At 41.6% G+C, this 15,057-nt stretch overlaps 1 protein-coding gene across 2 annotated transcripts in view; it reads left to right on the top strand.

Moving 5' to 3' along the window:
* tango6 (transport and golgi organization 6 homolog (Drosophila)) overlaps positions 1–15,057 on the top strand; it is a 194,812-nt gene that overhangs the window by 37,368 nt on the left and 142,387 nt on the right. For both annotated transcript variants that reach the window (XM_043706471.1, XM_043706470.1), the window contains exon 5: positions 1,427–1,563. In XM_043706471.1, coding sequence (XP_043562406.1) covers positions 1,427–1,563 — 137 coding nt within the window. The remainder of the gene's footprint in view (positions 1–1,426; positions 1,564–15,057) is intronic.

The following is a 15,057-nucleotide window of genomic DNA, read 5'->3' as shown; positions in this document are numbered from 1 at the left end:
AAATTGCGTTGAGGAAATAAGAACCTTACAAATGGATATAGATAGTTTAGGAGGTTGGGCCAAAACCTGGCAGATGGAGTTTAACGTTGATATATGAAAGGTCATGCATTTGGGTCGCAAAAATGGGAAGGCGACCTATTATCTTAATGGGGACAGAATTTCAGGGTGCTCCGGTCCACAGGGGCCTGGGTGTACTTATTCTTGAGTCAAACAAAAATAGCAAGCAGGTACAGCAGATAATAAAGTGAATAGAAAGTTGGCTTTTATAGTTAAAGGAATAGAATATAAAGCTAAAGAAGTATTGTTGCAACTGTACAAGGTATTGGTGAGACTGCATGTGGAGTACTGTGCACGGTTTTGTTCCCGTTATTTGAGGAAAGATGTTGTGTCATCGGAGGCAGTTCAGAAGAGTTTCACGAGATTGATCCCAGAGAGGAAGGGTTTGTTGTCTGAAGAGAAATTAAACAGTTTAGGCCTACGCTGTTTGGAATGTAGAAGAATGATGGGAGCTCAAATTGAGATAATATTGATGATAAAAGGTGTGGATAAAATAGACATGAAGTGGACGCTTCGTCTTGTGGGGCATCCTAGGACAAGCTCATGGTCTTAGGATAAGAGATGGCAAATTTAAAACAGTTGAGGAGAAACTAGTCAGGGTTGTGAACGTTTGGAATTTGCTACCCTAAAGTGAGTAAATGCTGTGACAGTAAATTTAAGAAGGAGTTAGACAGATTTTTAATTGGTAATGGTTGAAGGGATATGGAGAGTAAGCAAGAAAGTGGGGTTGAGGAGCATATCAGCCATGATCAAATGATGGAGCAGACACAGTAGGCTGAATGGCCTAATTCTACTCCTTTATCTTATGAACTTATATGGCAGTTACTTTCAAAACCAGGAGTCAACACTGTGATCAGTGCGTTGATGTCGGTTGTATGTGGAACTTTGGAGCTTAGACAAAACATTTTGTAAAAATCTTTTGTTCAGGTATTGGGAATACATAAGTTTCAGTGGATGCACACAGGTTTTAGGGGGATTGGAAGAGTTAGGTGTTTAAGGAGTGTGTTTGGATATTTGGTTGGGTGCATGAGGAGTTTAGTGTTAATTAGTATAGACTGATTTGTGGGGTTGTGTAAACAAGTTTAGGGTGTAGTGATTTGGGAGAGCAGTTAGATGTGTGTTTGGGAGTTGTATTTTATGGTTCAGAGTGTGCACGGGGTAGGACATGGAAGATGAAATGTGTGTTCATGGGTTCTGCACATGGTTTGAGGTGTGCTCAAGTTTGACATGGAGAGTGAGTTGGATGTCTGCTTGGGGTTTATGTGTACTGATTTGGGGGTATGTTCAGGTTTGGCAGGGAGGGTGAGTTTGAAATTGTGTGTTGACCTACTTTGAGGCCACTTCTCGTTTCTTTCTTGTATGTTTACAGCTGGAATTGCTGGAGGTCAAAGTGCAGAAGCCGCAGCTGCTGATTGGAGAAAGTGTGATATTGTTGCCAGGATTCTGGCATCCTGTCCTCAGCAGTGTCTGTCTGTTGAAGAATACTACAGGCAGGTGTGCCCTCAGGTAAAGACGGGGAACTTTTCAAAGTACATGTTTGTTTAGAAATCAGAGTGGATAAGTATGGCCAGTGTAGATGGAGTACAGGGTGGGGAAATGTAGGTTGATTGTTTGGGCACAAACTAAGAAATAAGAAAGCAATGATCACCTTAATGGGATTGTATTACATGTATCCCAATAGTCACCAGGAAATTGAGAAGCAAATTTGCAAGGGGATTTCAGATATCTTTAAGAATAATGAGGTTGTAATGATTTTAACTTTCCAAACATAGACTGGGACTCTCATAGTGTTAAGGGCTTGGATGGGGAAGAATTTAAGTGTATACCAGAAAACTTTCTCATGTGGATGTGCCTACTACAGAAGGAGCAATACATGACCTTCTGTTGGGAAATAAGGCAGGGCACATGTCAGTGGGGAAACACTTTGGGGCAAGTGATCATAACTATTAGAATTATGGAAAAGGATGCTGAAGGGCTTATGCCTGAAACAACTTTCCTATTCCTTGGATGCTGCCTGACCTGCTGTGCTTATCCAGCACCATCCTTTTCAACTCTTGACTCTTCAACAACTGCAGTCCTTACTTTCTCCTAAATTGGAGGAAGGCCAATTTTGATGGTATTAGCCAAGAACGTTTAAAAGTTGATTGGGGGAGGCTATTCGCAGGTAAAGGGATGGTTAGGAAGTGAGAGGCCTTTGAGAGAGAGTTTGGAGACTAAGTGTTCATGTTGGTGTGAAGAGCAAGGCTGGTCGGTGTAGGGAATGCTGGATGACTACAGAAGTTGAGGCTCTGGTCAAGAAAAAGGAGGCATGTATCAGGTATAGATAACTGGGATTGAGTGAATCCCTAGAGGAGTATAAGGACAGTAGGTGTATACTACAGAGGGAATTCAAGAGGGCAAAGAGGGGACATGAGATAGCTTTGGCAAATAGAATTAAGGAGAATGTTTTCCATCCCCTTGTCTGTGAGATTCATCCATTTCCTTTCTTTTTGCTGAGCTTCGCTGCATTCCCACTCCCAAAATTATCTTTTTTTTTGCCTTTATTCATCCATGAGATGAGGGGCAGGACTGGCTAGGCAGCATATATTGTCCATCCCTAATGGCTCAGAAGACAGTTAGGAGTCAACAATATTTCTGTGGGTCAGGAGTCACATGTAAAGATGGCAGTTTCTTTCTCTAAAGGACATTAGTGAACTAGATGGGTTTTTCCAATAATTGACAATGGATCCATTGTCATCATTAGATTCTTAACTCCAGATAGTCACTGAATTCAAATTCCACCATCTGCTGTGGCAAGATTCCAACCCGGATCCCTAGACCGTTACCTTGGTGTCTAAATTAACAGTCCTGTGATAATAGGGAATCTAACTTGTAGTTCAAGTATAGAGGAGGTTGAGAGTAGGGAGGTCCAAAATAAGGTTTCAGGGTTGCAAGAGGGCACCGGCAAGCAAGAAGTTGATTTAAAGTTTGTCTGTTTCAATGCCAGGAGCATTCAGATTAAGTTGGATGAACTTGCAGCATGGGTTGGTACCTGGGACTTCGATGTTGTGGCCATTAGAGACATGTGTAGCAGAGGGACAGGAATGGTTGTTGAAGGTTCCGGGATTTAGATGTTTCAGAAAGAACATAGAAGATGGTAAAAGAGGGGGAAGTGTGGCATTGCTGCAGAAAGGACGTTTGAGGACTTGTCAACTGAGGTAGTATGGGTTGAGATTAGAAAGAGGGAAGGAGAGATCACCATGTAGCAAGTTTTCTATAGGCCTCTGAAATAGTTCTAGAGATGTTGAGGAAAGGATTGCAAAGATGATTCTCGATAGGAGTGAGAATGACAGGATAGTTGTTATGAGGTCTTTAACTTTCCAAATATTGACTGGAAATACTATAGTTCAAGTACTTTAGATGGTTCAGTTTTTGTCCATTGTGTGCAGGATAGTTTTCTGACACCATATGTAGACAGGCCAACAAGTGGGCGAAACCACATTAGATTTGGTACTGGGTAATGAATCTGTCCAGGTGTTAGATTTGAAGGTAGGTGAGCATTTTGGTGATGGTGACCACAATTATGTTTACTTTAGCAGTGGAAAGGGATAGGTATATACCAGATGGCAAGAGCTACAGCTGGGGGAACTCCAATTACGATGAAATTAGACAAGATTTAGAATTTCAAGGATGGGGAAGGAAACTGCGGGGGATGAACACAATAGAAATGTAGAGCTTATTCAAGGAACAGTTAGTGTGTGTCCTTGATAAGTATGTACCTGTCAGGCAGGGAGGAAGTTGATGAGTGCAGGAGCTGTGGTTTACGAGCAAAGTTGATTTTCTTGTCAAGAGGAAGAAGATGGCTTATGTTAGGATGAAATGTGAAGGCTCGTTGGGTGATTGAAAGTTACAGGGTAGCCAGGAAAGACCGGAAGAGAGAACTAAGACAAGCAAGGTAGGGATATGAAAAGCCATTGGCAAATAGGATCAGGGAAAACTCTAAAACTTTCTATAGGAATATAAGGGATAAAAGAATGACAAGACTAAGATTAGGGCCAATCAAGGAAGTGGGAAGTTGTGCATGGAGTCAGAGGAGATAGTGCTAAATGAATATTTTTCGTCAGTATTCATACTGGGAAAAGACAATATTGTTGAGGAAAATACTGAGAAACAAGCTACTAGACTAGATGGGATTGAGGTTCATAAGGAGGAGTGTTAGAAATTCTGGAAAGTGTGAAAATATAGAAATCCCCTAGTCTGATGGGATTTATCCTAGGATTCTCTGGGAAGTCAGGGAGGAGATTGCTGAGCCTTTGGCTTTGATCTTATTGTCGTCATTGTCGACAGAAATAGCACCAGAAGACTGGAGGATAGCAAATGTTATTCCCTTGTTCAAGAAGGGGAATAGAGACAACCCTGGAAGTTATAGACCTGTGAGCCTTACTTCGATTGTGGGTAAAGTGTTGGAAAAGGTGATAAGAGATAGGATTTATAATCATCTCAATAGGAATAAGTTGATTAGGGATAGTCAACACTTTGTGAAAGGTAGGTTGTGCCCCACAAACCTGGTTGAGTTCTTTGAGAAGGTGACCAAACAGGTGGATGAGGGCAAAGCCATTGGTGCGGTGTACATGGATTTCAGTAAAGAGTTTGATAAGGTTCCCCAAGGTAGGCTATTGCACAAAATACAGAGGCATGGGATTGAGGATGATTTAACAGTTTGGATCAGAAATTGGTTAGCTGAAAGAAAACACAGGGTGGTGGTTGATGGGAAATGTTCATCTTGGAGTTCAATTCCTAGTGGTGTACCACAAGATGTACAGGTCAGGTGGATTGGCCATGCTAAATTGCCCATAGTGTTAGGTGCATTAGTCAGAGGGAAATGGGTCTGGGTAGATTACTCTTCGGAGGGTCGGTGTAGACTGGGGTTGGGCCAAAGGGCCTGTTTCCACACTGTGGGTAATCTAATCTAATCATTTAAATGTTGTAATTTTACCTGCCTCCATCACCTCTTCTGGTAGCTCATTCCATATACCCATCACCCTCTCCATGAAAACTTTAGCTGTCAGATCCTTTTTAAATCTTTCCCCTCTTGCCTTAAACTTATGTCCTCTAGTTTTGGACTCCCTCACTCTATGACAAAGATCTTGGCTATTCAATCTATCCATCTCCTTCATGATTTTATAAACTTCTCCAAGGTTACCTTCAACTCTTGACATTCCAGAGGAAAAAAGTTCCAACCTATTCAGGCTCTCCCTCTCAAACCCTCCAGTCCCAGGAACATCCTTGGAAATAATTTCTGCATCCCCTCACGTTTAACAACATCCTTCCTATAGAAGGGCAACCAGAATTGTGTGCATGGACAACATCTCATCTTCAGACCAGACGATTTATAACCTTCTGGATGTGATGTTGAGTTCAGCACCTTCAGACTGTGAACCCACTCTCATTCCTTCCCTTTCTTTTAGCTTTGCTGGTTGTATTCTCTCAACATGTACTCTTTTCTCTTCCCCCCCTCACTCCAGAGGGACTATGTGTTCTTTCCTGTCTGGTAGTTAGATACACCGCTTTTTAGCCATGTTCACATTTTGATCACTTAATCTGAACTGTCAACACCCTTTCTCCCCCAGCAGTCCAGCCACCTCCCCCTCCCTTGCATAAATGCTATTCCCTCCACACTTCACGTCAGCACTGAAGAAGAGTCATAGATACTGCTTGACCTGTGATCTCCAGCATTTTTTGTTTTCATTACAGATTCCAGCATCTATAATTTGTTCCTATATTGTTCTGGAAAATGTTCCATATAAATTTTATGAATTCTTCCTCCGGCTACGACTGTCAATCTGATTTCCCAATCTACATGATTAAAAATGCCACCCATGACTAATATACTGTTTTTTTAATATTCCCTCATTATCTCCTGGGTCAAATAGTGTTGGTATACTTAGGATATAGATATTCTCTCAGTGCTATTACAAAGGGAGTCACAGGATTTTGTCCAGTAAGTGGGAAGGAATAGCAATATTCAAGTCAAGTTGATCGGTGGCTTGGGGAACTTGGAAGTGATAGAGTTCCCCTATGCATTTGCTGCCCTTATCCTAAATGGTAGAGGTTATGGGTTTAGAAGGTGCCTTTGAAGGAGCCTGAGTGAGTTGTTGCAGTGCACCTTGTAGATGTATATATTGCTACGCTTTACTTGGGTGGTGGAAGGAGTGGATCTTTAGAACAAAGAACAATTATAGCACAGGAACAGGCCCTTCAGCCCTCAAGCTTGCGCCAATCCAGATCCTCTATCTAAACCTGCCACCTATTTTCTAAAGATCTGTATCCCTTTGCTCCTTTAGCTTCGTGATTGGGATGCCAGGTAAGCAGGGCTGCTTCGTCCTGAATGCTGTCAAGCTTATGCAGTGTTGATGGACCTGCACTCGTCCAGGCAAATGGGGAAACAATGAACAGGATTTGGGAACTAAGGAGGTGGCTCACTTAACTCAGTATTCCCAATCGCTGGCTTGCTGTTTTATTCAAAGTATTTATATAGCTGGTCTCATTCAGTTTCTGGACAATTGGAACTCTCAGGATGTTGATAGTGGGCTATTCTGCCACAAATGGTAACAAATGTCAAAGGGAAGTATTTAGGTTCTGTCTTGTTGGAAGTGGTTATTGACTGGTAGTTATGTGATGTGAATGTCACTTGCCACTTATTGGTTCAAGCCTGAATGTTGTCCACGATCTGCTATAAGACTAAAAGAAATAGGAATAAGAGTAGGCCATTTGGCCCCTCAAGCATGCTTCACCATTCAATAGGACATCCCTGGATGGCCTTGGTGGTGTTTAGTCAGTATTTGACTATGATCCCAAGAAAGATCTGGTATTGACATGTGATGCCACCCCATATGGCATTGAGGTATTTTTAGCACATAGGTGGCCCACTGGAGAGGAGGGACCAATAGCTAATGCACCTAGGACTTGAGCTAATGCAGAGTGTAAATACGCCCAAATAGAAAAAGGAGGATTGGCGATTATATTTGGAGTCAGGAAGTTCCACCAATACTTTTACGGCAAAGATTCATGATAATCACGGACTACAAACCCCTACTTGGTCTGCAGTCACTGTTCCTTCTCCTTAACAATGTTGTCCTCCACTGTCTCTCTGGGTCCAACAAATTTCAGTTGTAGCTGGAACAACCCTTTGGTTTCCCCGTTAGCAACAATTGTTTCAGTTTGGAAAGGACTGGATCTTTGTGTCCAAAGTCTGATATTATCAGCTGTGACTTGTAGCGTGTCCAGAAAATTGAATCAGCTCTTCCACTGAGGGTACCACAGCTGGTATATCTGCTAATAGAAAGTGGCTCAATACATCCACATTTGCTCTGCCCCTATTGCATTAGTTATTGGTCCCTTGTCTCCAGTGGGCCAGCTATGAGCTAATAAAAACCTGATGCCATATGGGGTGACATCACATGTCAATACCAGACCTTTCTTGGGATCATAGTGTGCCATCACATGGACGTTTTGAGGAAGGATCACCAGACCTGAATGTTAATTTTGATTTCTGTTCACAGATGCTGCCAGACCTGCTGAACTTCTCCAGCAACCTCTGTTTTTGTTTATGATTTCCAACAAACGTACTTAATTCAATTTTCATTAAAGGATAGTGGTTATTTCTTCATTTCATAAAAAAGTTAGGGTCTGTCTGAGACTGTTTCCAGACCCGACCCTTTTTAAGGAGTTGATTGAATTGTACTAGGATGGATGCCAGGTTGTGTGTGACCTTTGTCATAATTTATCAAATCCAGAAATGAACTCACCTCTTGGCCAGATGTGGGAGCCAGGGCACCTTTGATTGATCTCACTTTGAGTTTCAATGGGTGTAAACTGGTCTTGTTGACCCTGTAGCTCAAGTAGGTCATTTAGGGGACCTGGAACACAGTTTTCTCTTCTTAGGTGTACACCTTCCTTGGAAAAATGCCTTCCGACTATATCCAAAGTTCTGGAAGTATTCCTTATTAGTGTTCTTTGTTATCAGGATGTCATCTAGGTAAATGAGGAATGTTCTCCATTGTCTGCTGAAACATTACTGACTACAAGCAGAATGGCAGTCTTGTATATTGGTACAAACCCTTAAGGATATTAATTGTTTTTATACCTCCCCCCCCCCCCCCTCCCCTGCCTTACCCTAAACATATGCCCTCTAGTTCTGGACTCCCCCACCCCAGGAAAAAGACTTTGTCTATTTATCCTATCCATGCACTTCATAATTTTGTAAACTTCTATAAGGTCACACTTCAGCTTCTGACGCTCCAGAGAAAACAGCTCCAGCCTATTCAACCTCTCCCTATAGCTCAAATCCTCCAATCTTGGCAACATTCTTGTAAATCTTTTCTGAGCCCTTTCAAGTTTCACAACATCTTTCCGATAGAAAGGAGACCAGAATTACACGCAATATTCCAAAAGTGGCCTAACTAATGTCCTGTACAGCCGCAACATGACCTCCCAACTCCTGTACTCAATACTCTGACCAATAAAGGAAAGCATACCAAACTCTTCCTTCACTGTCCTATCTCCCTGCGACTCCACTTTCAAGGAGCTATGAACCTGCACTCCAAGGTCTCTTTGTTCAGCAACACTCCCCAAGACCTTACCATTAAGCGTATAAGTCCTGCATAAGATTTGCTTTCTCAAAATGCAGCACCTCGCATTTATCTAAATTAAATTCCATCTGTCACTTCTCAGCCCATTGGCCCATCTGATCAAGATCCTGTTGTAATCTGAGGTAGTAATCTTCGCTGTCCACTACACCTCCAATTTTGGTGTCATCTGCAAACTTACTAACTCTCCCTCTTATGCTCACATCCAAATCATTTATATAAATGATGAAAAGTAGAGGACTCAGCACTGATCCTTGTGGCACTCCACTGGTCACAGGCCTCCAGTCTGAAAAACAACCCTCCACCACCACCCTCTGTCTTCTACCTTTGAGCCAGTTCTGTATCCAAATGGCTAGTTCTCCCTGTATTCCATGAGATCTAACCTTGCTAATCAGTCTCCCATGGGTGACCTTGTCAATGCCTTATTGAACATAGAACATTACAGCGCAGTACAAGCCCTTCGGCCCTCAATGTTGCACCGACCTGTCATACCAATCTGAAGCCCATCAAACCTACACTATTCCATGTACATCCATATGCTTGCCCATTGATGACTTAAATGTACTTAAAGTTGGCGAATCTACTACCGTTGCAGGCAAAGCATTCCATACCCTTACTACTCTCTGAGTAAACTACCTCTGACATCTGTCCTATATCTATCACCCCTCAATTTAAAGCTATGCCCCCTTGTGCTCGCCGTCACCATACTTGGAAAAAGGCTCTCCCTGTCCACCCTATCTAACCCTCTGATTATATTATATGTCTCTATTAAGTCACCTCTCAACCTTCTCTCTAACGAAAACAGCCTCAAGTCCCTCAGCCTTTCCTCATGAGACCTTCCCTTTATACCAGGCGGCACGGTGGCCCAGTGGTTAGCACTGCTGCCTCACAGCGCCAGAGTCCGGGGTTCAATTCCCGCCTCAGGCGACTGACTGTGTGGAGTTTGCACGTTCTCCCCGTGTCTGCGTGGGTTTCCTCCGGGTGCTCCGGTTTCCTCCCACAGTCCAAAGATGTGCAGGTCAGGTGAATTGGCCATACTAAATTGCCCGTAGTGTTAGGTTAGGGGTATGTGTGGGTTGCGCTTCGGCGGGTTGGTGTGGACTTGTTGGGCCGAAGGGCCTGTTTCCACACTGTAATGTAATCTAATCTAAAATGTAATGTAATCTAAATCTCCTCTGCACCCTTTCCAAAGCTTTCACATCCTCCTTATAATGCGGTGACCAGAACTGTACACAATACTCCAAGTGCGGCCGCACCAGAGTTTTGTACAGCTGCAGCATAACCTCATGGTTCCAGAACTCGATCCCTCTATTAATAAAAGCTAAAAAACTGTATGCCTTCTTAACAACCCTGTCTCACTGGGTGACAACTTTCAAGGATCTGTGTACATGGACACCGAGATCTCTCTACACATCTATGCTACCAAGAATCTTACCATTATCCCAGTACTTTGCATTCCGGTTACTCCGACCAAAGTGAATCACCTCACACTTGTCCGCATTAAACTCCATTTGCCACCTCTCAGCCCAGCTCTGCAGCTTATCTATGTCTCTCTGTAACCTACAACATCCTTCGTCACTATCCACAACTCCACCGATCTTAGTGTCGTCTGCAAATTTACTAACCCATCCTTCTACGTCCTCATCCAGGTCGTTTATAAAACTGACGAACAGCAGTGGTCCCAACACCGACCCTTGCGGTACACCACTAGTAACTGGACTCCAGGATGAACACTTCCCATCAACCACCACCCTCTGTCTTCTTTCAGCAAGCCAATTACTGATCCAAACTGCCATATCTCCCACAATCCCATTCTTCCACATTTCGTACAATAGCCTACTATGGGGAACCTTATCGAACGCCTTGCTGAAATCCATATACACCACATCAACCGGTTTACTCTCATCTACCTATTTGGTCACCTTCTCAAAGAACTCAATAAGGTTTGTGAGGCATGACCTACCCTTCACAAAACTGTGCTGACTATCCCTAATCAAATTCTTCTTTTCTAGACGATTATAAATCCTATCTCTTATAACCTTTTCCAACAATTTACCAACAACTGAAGTAAGGCTCACTGGTCTATAGGGGTTGTCTATACTCCCCTTCTTGAACAGGGGAACCACATTTGCTATTCTCCAGTCTTCTGGCTCTATTCCTGTAGACAATCTGAGGTCCATATAGATCACGTCCACTGTTCTGCCCTCATCAATCTTCTTTGTTACTTTTTCAAAAAACTCAATCAAGTTTGTGAGACATGATTTCCCATGCAAAAGCTATGTTGACTATCCCTAATCAGTCCTTGTACATGTACATCCTGTCCCTCAGGATTTCCTCCAACAACTTGCCCATCACCGATGTCAGGCTCACTGGTCTATAGTTCCCTCGCTTGCCCTTACACCTTTCTTAAATAGTGGCACCACGTTAGCCAACCTCCAGTCTTCCAGTCACCCGTGACAATCGAAGATACAAATATCTCAGCAAGAGGCCCAGCAATCACTTCCCTAACTTCCCACAGAGTTCTATGGTACGACTGATCAGGTCCTGGGGATTTATTCACTTTTATACATTTCAAAACATCCAACACTTCCTCCTCTGTAATTTGGGCATTTTTCAAGATGTCACCATCTATTTTCCTACATTCAATATCTTCCACGTCCTTTTCCACAGTAAATACTGATGGGTTCTCAGCCTAGCTAAAGTCTTGCACAAATTTAAGGGCTGGAGTTCAGAGCCCTTATAAAAACCTGATTCTGCTATCACTGCAACAGCCGGGTCAGTGTTAATCTCCATTCAAATCAGATGGCCATTTAATTGGATCCAAACCACATGCAGGTGTAATTTTCAAGGTATGAACTCTCTTGGACATCCTCCTGGATACTGACCTACGAGTAAACTTAATCTATTTAAGTCTAATATGACTCTGTTACTGTCCTGAATCTGCATAACGACAACAATTACAATATCTTACCAGGCACGATCATGAAGAAAATTATAACTGGCCAACATTTGGTTTTGTTTTGGGATTTCCCTGTTGGCCCACCTAATGTCATTCTTATCAGGATATTTTCTGAGTGAGTCTATGCAGTTGTTTGCAATCGAGCCTTGAAGAAGGGCTTATGCCCGAAACGTCGATTCTCCTGTTCCCTGGATGCTGCCTGACCTGCTGTGCTTTTCCAGCAACACATTTTCAGCTCTGATCTCCAGCATCTGCAGACCTCACTTTCTCCTCCATCGAGTACTGTTTCCCAAGCTAAGGCAGACAGGCGAGGGTGTCCACTGCCATCAGAATACCTTGCGACTGACATGCTCCATTTGCCACATTTCCTGTAATAAAGCCAGTTGTAGCACCTGGTTGAGCTTCAGCCAAGTCACGTCAGCCAGAACTACCAGATTAATCCCAATCAGGGAATTTGTATTCTATAAGGTCCAGCTCGCTGACTTGGTTACAATTTCTACAGTTCTTAACAACTGCTGCTCAATGAATCAACTCATAAGTTTCCTGTGATTTTAAAAAAAAAATCATGTTATCTATAAGTAAGTGAAAGAAAGACAACAGTTCTGTACAAAATTGCATTCAGAAAATAGTGGAAATTTGATATTCCTCATTAGAACTGCAAACCAATAGCTTTAAAAAAAAAGCCAATTTCTAAGCATGAAACAAAACTATTTATATTCCCATTAAGGCTACAAGGGTATCTCAAAACATGCTTATATTTATTTCACCACTACTTGCACGGTTTTGCCTTATGTCTCATGCTTTGAAGTATTAGTGACTATCTCTGGGTATTCCCCTCTCCTGCTTCAGGAAAATTGACTGTGATTGGTTAGGGTCAAAAATCACATGGCACCAGACTATAGTCCAGCAGGTTGATTTGAAAACATTAGTTTTCAGAGTGCTCGTGTGAATTTTTACCTCATCCAACACCAGCACTTCCACATCATGATTGGTTAGGCCATTATCCTGAAAAATAAACTAGTGAATGGATGTCATCTCACAAAATTCATCAAAATAGGCGCATAAAAAATTATATTTTCTATATGTTGCATACTTGTCCTGACATGTTTGGGTAGTTTTGAACTGGCATTTTTCATTCTTAAGTGAAGAGCTGTCAACATTTCAGTCACTTCTTCTTTCCCAGTAGATGGAGCTGTTGAACTGCACGTCCAACCTGCAGCCTCAGCTTTCAACAGCTAACTTTACGTATGCTATGACATCTAATAAGCTATTCAGTCCCATCGGTCCCGTTTTGGATTTTATGTTCCCTGCAAGTAGATTGTCCAATCATATTAATTTGCACTATTCCATTTCACTTTATTCCCCCATCCATCATCCAATTCTCCAATCTAATTAGAATGTGAACAGTTGAGTCCTAAATCATTAACTGTGGAAGTGAGTTCCATAGCCTTTAAGCTCTATGTGAAGAAATTTTTCCTTCTATTTTAAATCGCCTACATTTAATTTTATATTTATGACACCTCAACTACGAGAAACAATCTGATTCTCTCTACCATGTCCCATGCTTTCTTTGTTCCAAATTGGATCAATCACTAAAACATAACATGAGAAATAGGAGCAGAAGTAAACTTTCTGAACATGTTCCATTATTCAGTGATATCATAGCTAATCTGATCATGTCCTTAAATTCACTTGCCTGCCAGTCCCCGATAGCCTCTCTTTCCTCTCCAAAGCCATCAAATTTTTTGATACTCACTCATAGACCCCAAATCTGATTCAAGAGTGACAGTCACTAACTATAACATACTTTGGCATGGTTGTCCATTTCAGCTTTGATCTGTCCTTGGCTCTTTCTCTTCCTTGTCTCAGTGCTACCCTTTGGCATCATCATCCAAAAAGATGGGATCGGAGTTTCACATATACCCTGACCACATCCAGCTCAAATCTCCACCATCTCTATCAGCCTTCCACTGCCTTTATTGTCAGTCTATCTAATCTTAATCTCCTCCAGTTAAAGATTGGAAAGTTCAAAGCCATTGTCTTTGATGTCTGCCAGAAACTCTATATCTTTACCACAGACTCTATTCCTCGCAATTCATACTTATCACAATGGTACCAAACTATTTATGAATTGAAGTAACTAATCAATTTACAATACATTGCATGTATATACATGTGTGTGAATATGTATGTATAATAATCACAGATGGGAAGAAGTGATGGGATAATGTTTCTCTTTTCTCCTCACCTTTTGGTTATCCCAAACATGGTATGATTTAGAGGGAATGTTTTAATCAGTTTTGAATGTTACGATTTTCAGTAATAAGTGTAAAGCAGGATTTTGTATGTTTAATTTGGAAGAATATCATGTTTATTTAGACCACTCTAAAATCTAAACCAAATAAACTTTATTCATTTCTTCTTAAACATACACATATACAGGTGGAGAATGATATCGAAAAAAATCATGCAATTGTGTTATTAACAGAAATTGAAGAAGTAAATAGGGTAAAACATTTAGGACTGAGATGAGAGATTTCTTCACCTAGATAGTGGAATCTTCTGCCACATAAACCAGTTGAGGCTAACCATTCAATAGTTTCAAGAAGGAGATAGATATAATTCTTAGGGCTAAAGTGATCAAAGGGTTTGGGACATAGGTAGGAACAAAGTAATGAACAGTCATACTATCAGCCATGATCAAGTGGGCTCAAAGGACTGAATTGCCTATTGTTACTGCTTCTGTGTTTCTATAATATGATCAAGCAGAGTCAGCATGGCTTCATGAAGAGAAACTCAGGCCTGATAAATTTACAAGAATTCTTTGAGGAGGTAACAAGCAGGATCGATAAAAGGAAAGCAGTGGATGTAATATATTTGGATTTTCAGGAGGAGTTTGGTACTGTACCACATGTTACTACTTAAGATAGGAGTCAATGATGTTGGAGATAATATTGACAGAGGGTTGGCTAAGTAATCAAAGAGAATAAGTTGGAACAAGGAGGACATCTTCAGGATGGCAATCTGTAACTAGTGGAGTGCCATAGAGATTGGTGCTGGGACTACAATTATTTAAATATGTATTAATGACTAGGATGAGGAAAGTGAACTGACTAGCCACGTTTGCAGCTGACCCAAAAATTCGTGGGAAGGCAAAGGGTAAGGATGATGCAAAGAGTTTGTAGAAAGATATAGACAAGTTAAGCAAGTAGGCAAAAACATAATGTGGAAAAGTTTATGCACTTTAGCAGGAAGAATAGAGGAGCTGTACACTATTTAAATGAAGAAAGACTGCAGAAAGTAATCACAAACATAATGGATTGTTGGCCTTTATTTCAAAGGAAATGGAATATAAAAGATTTTACTAAAACTATATGAGGCACTTACTTATTATGGGCCCTTTGACTAAAGAAA

Source organism: Chiloscyllium plagiosum, chromosome 17 (assembly GCF_004010195.1).
Source record: "Chiloscyllium plagiosum isolate BGI_BamShark_2017 chromosome 17, ASM401019v2, whole genome shotgun sequence".
NCBI lineage: Eukaryota > Metazoa > Chordata > Chondrichthyes > Orectolobiformes > Hemiscylliidae > Chiloscyllium > Chiloscyllium plagiosum.
This window is presented reverse-complemented; position numbering and strand designations above follow the sequence as displayed.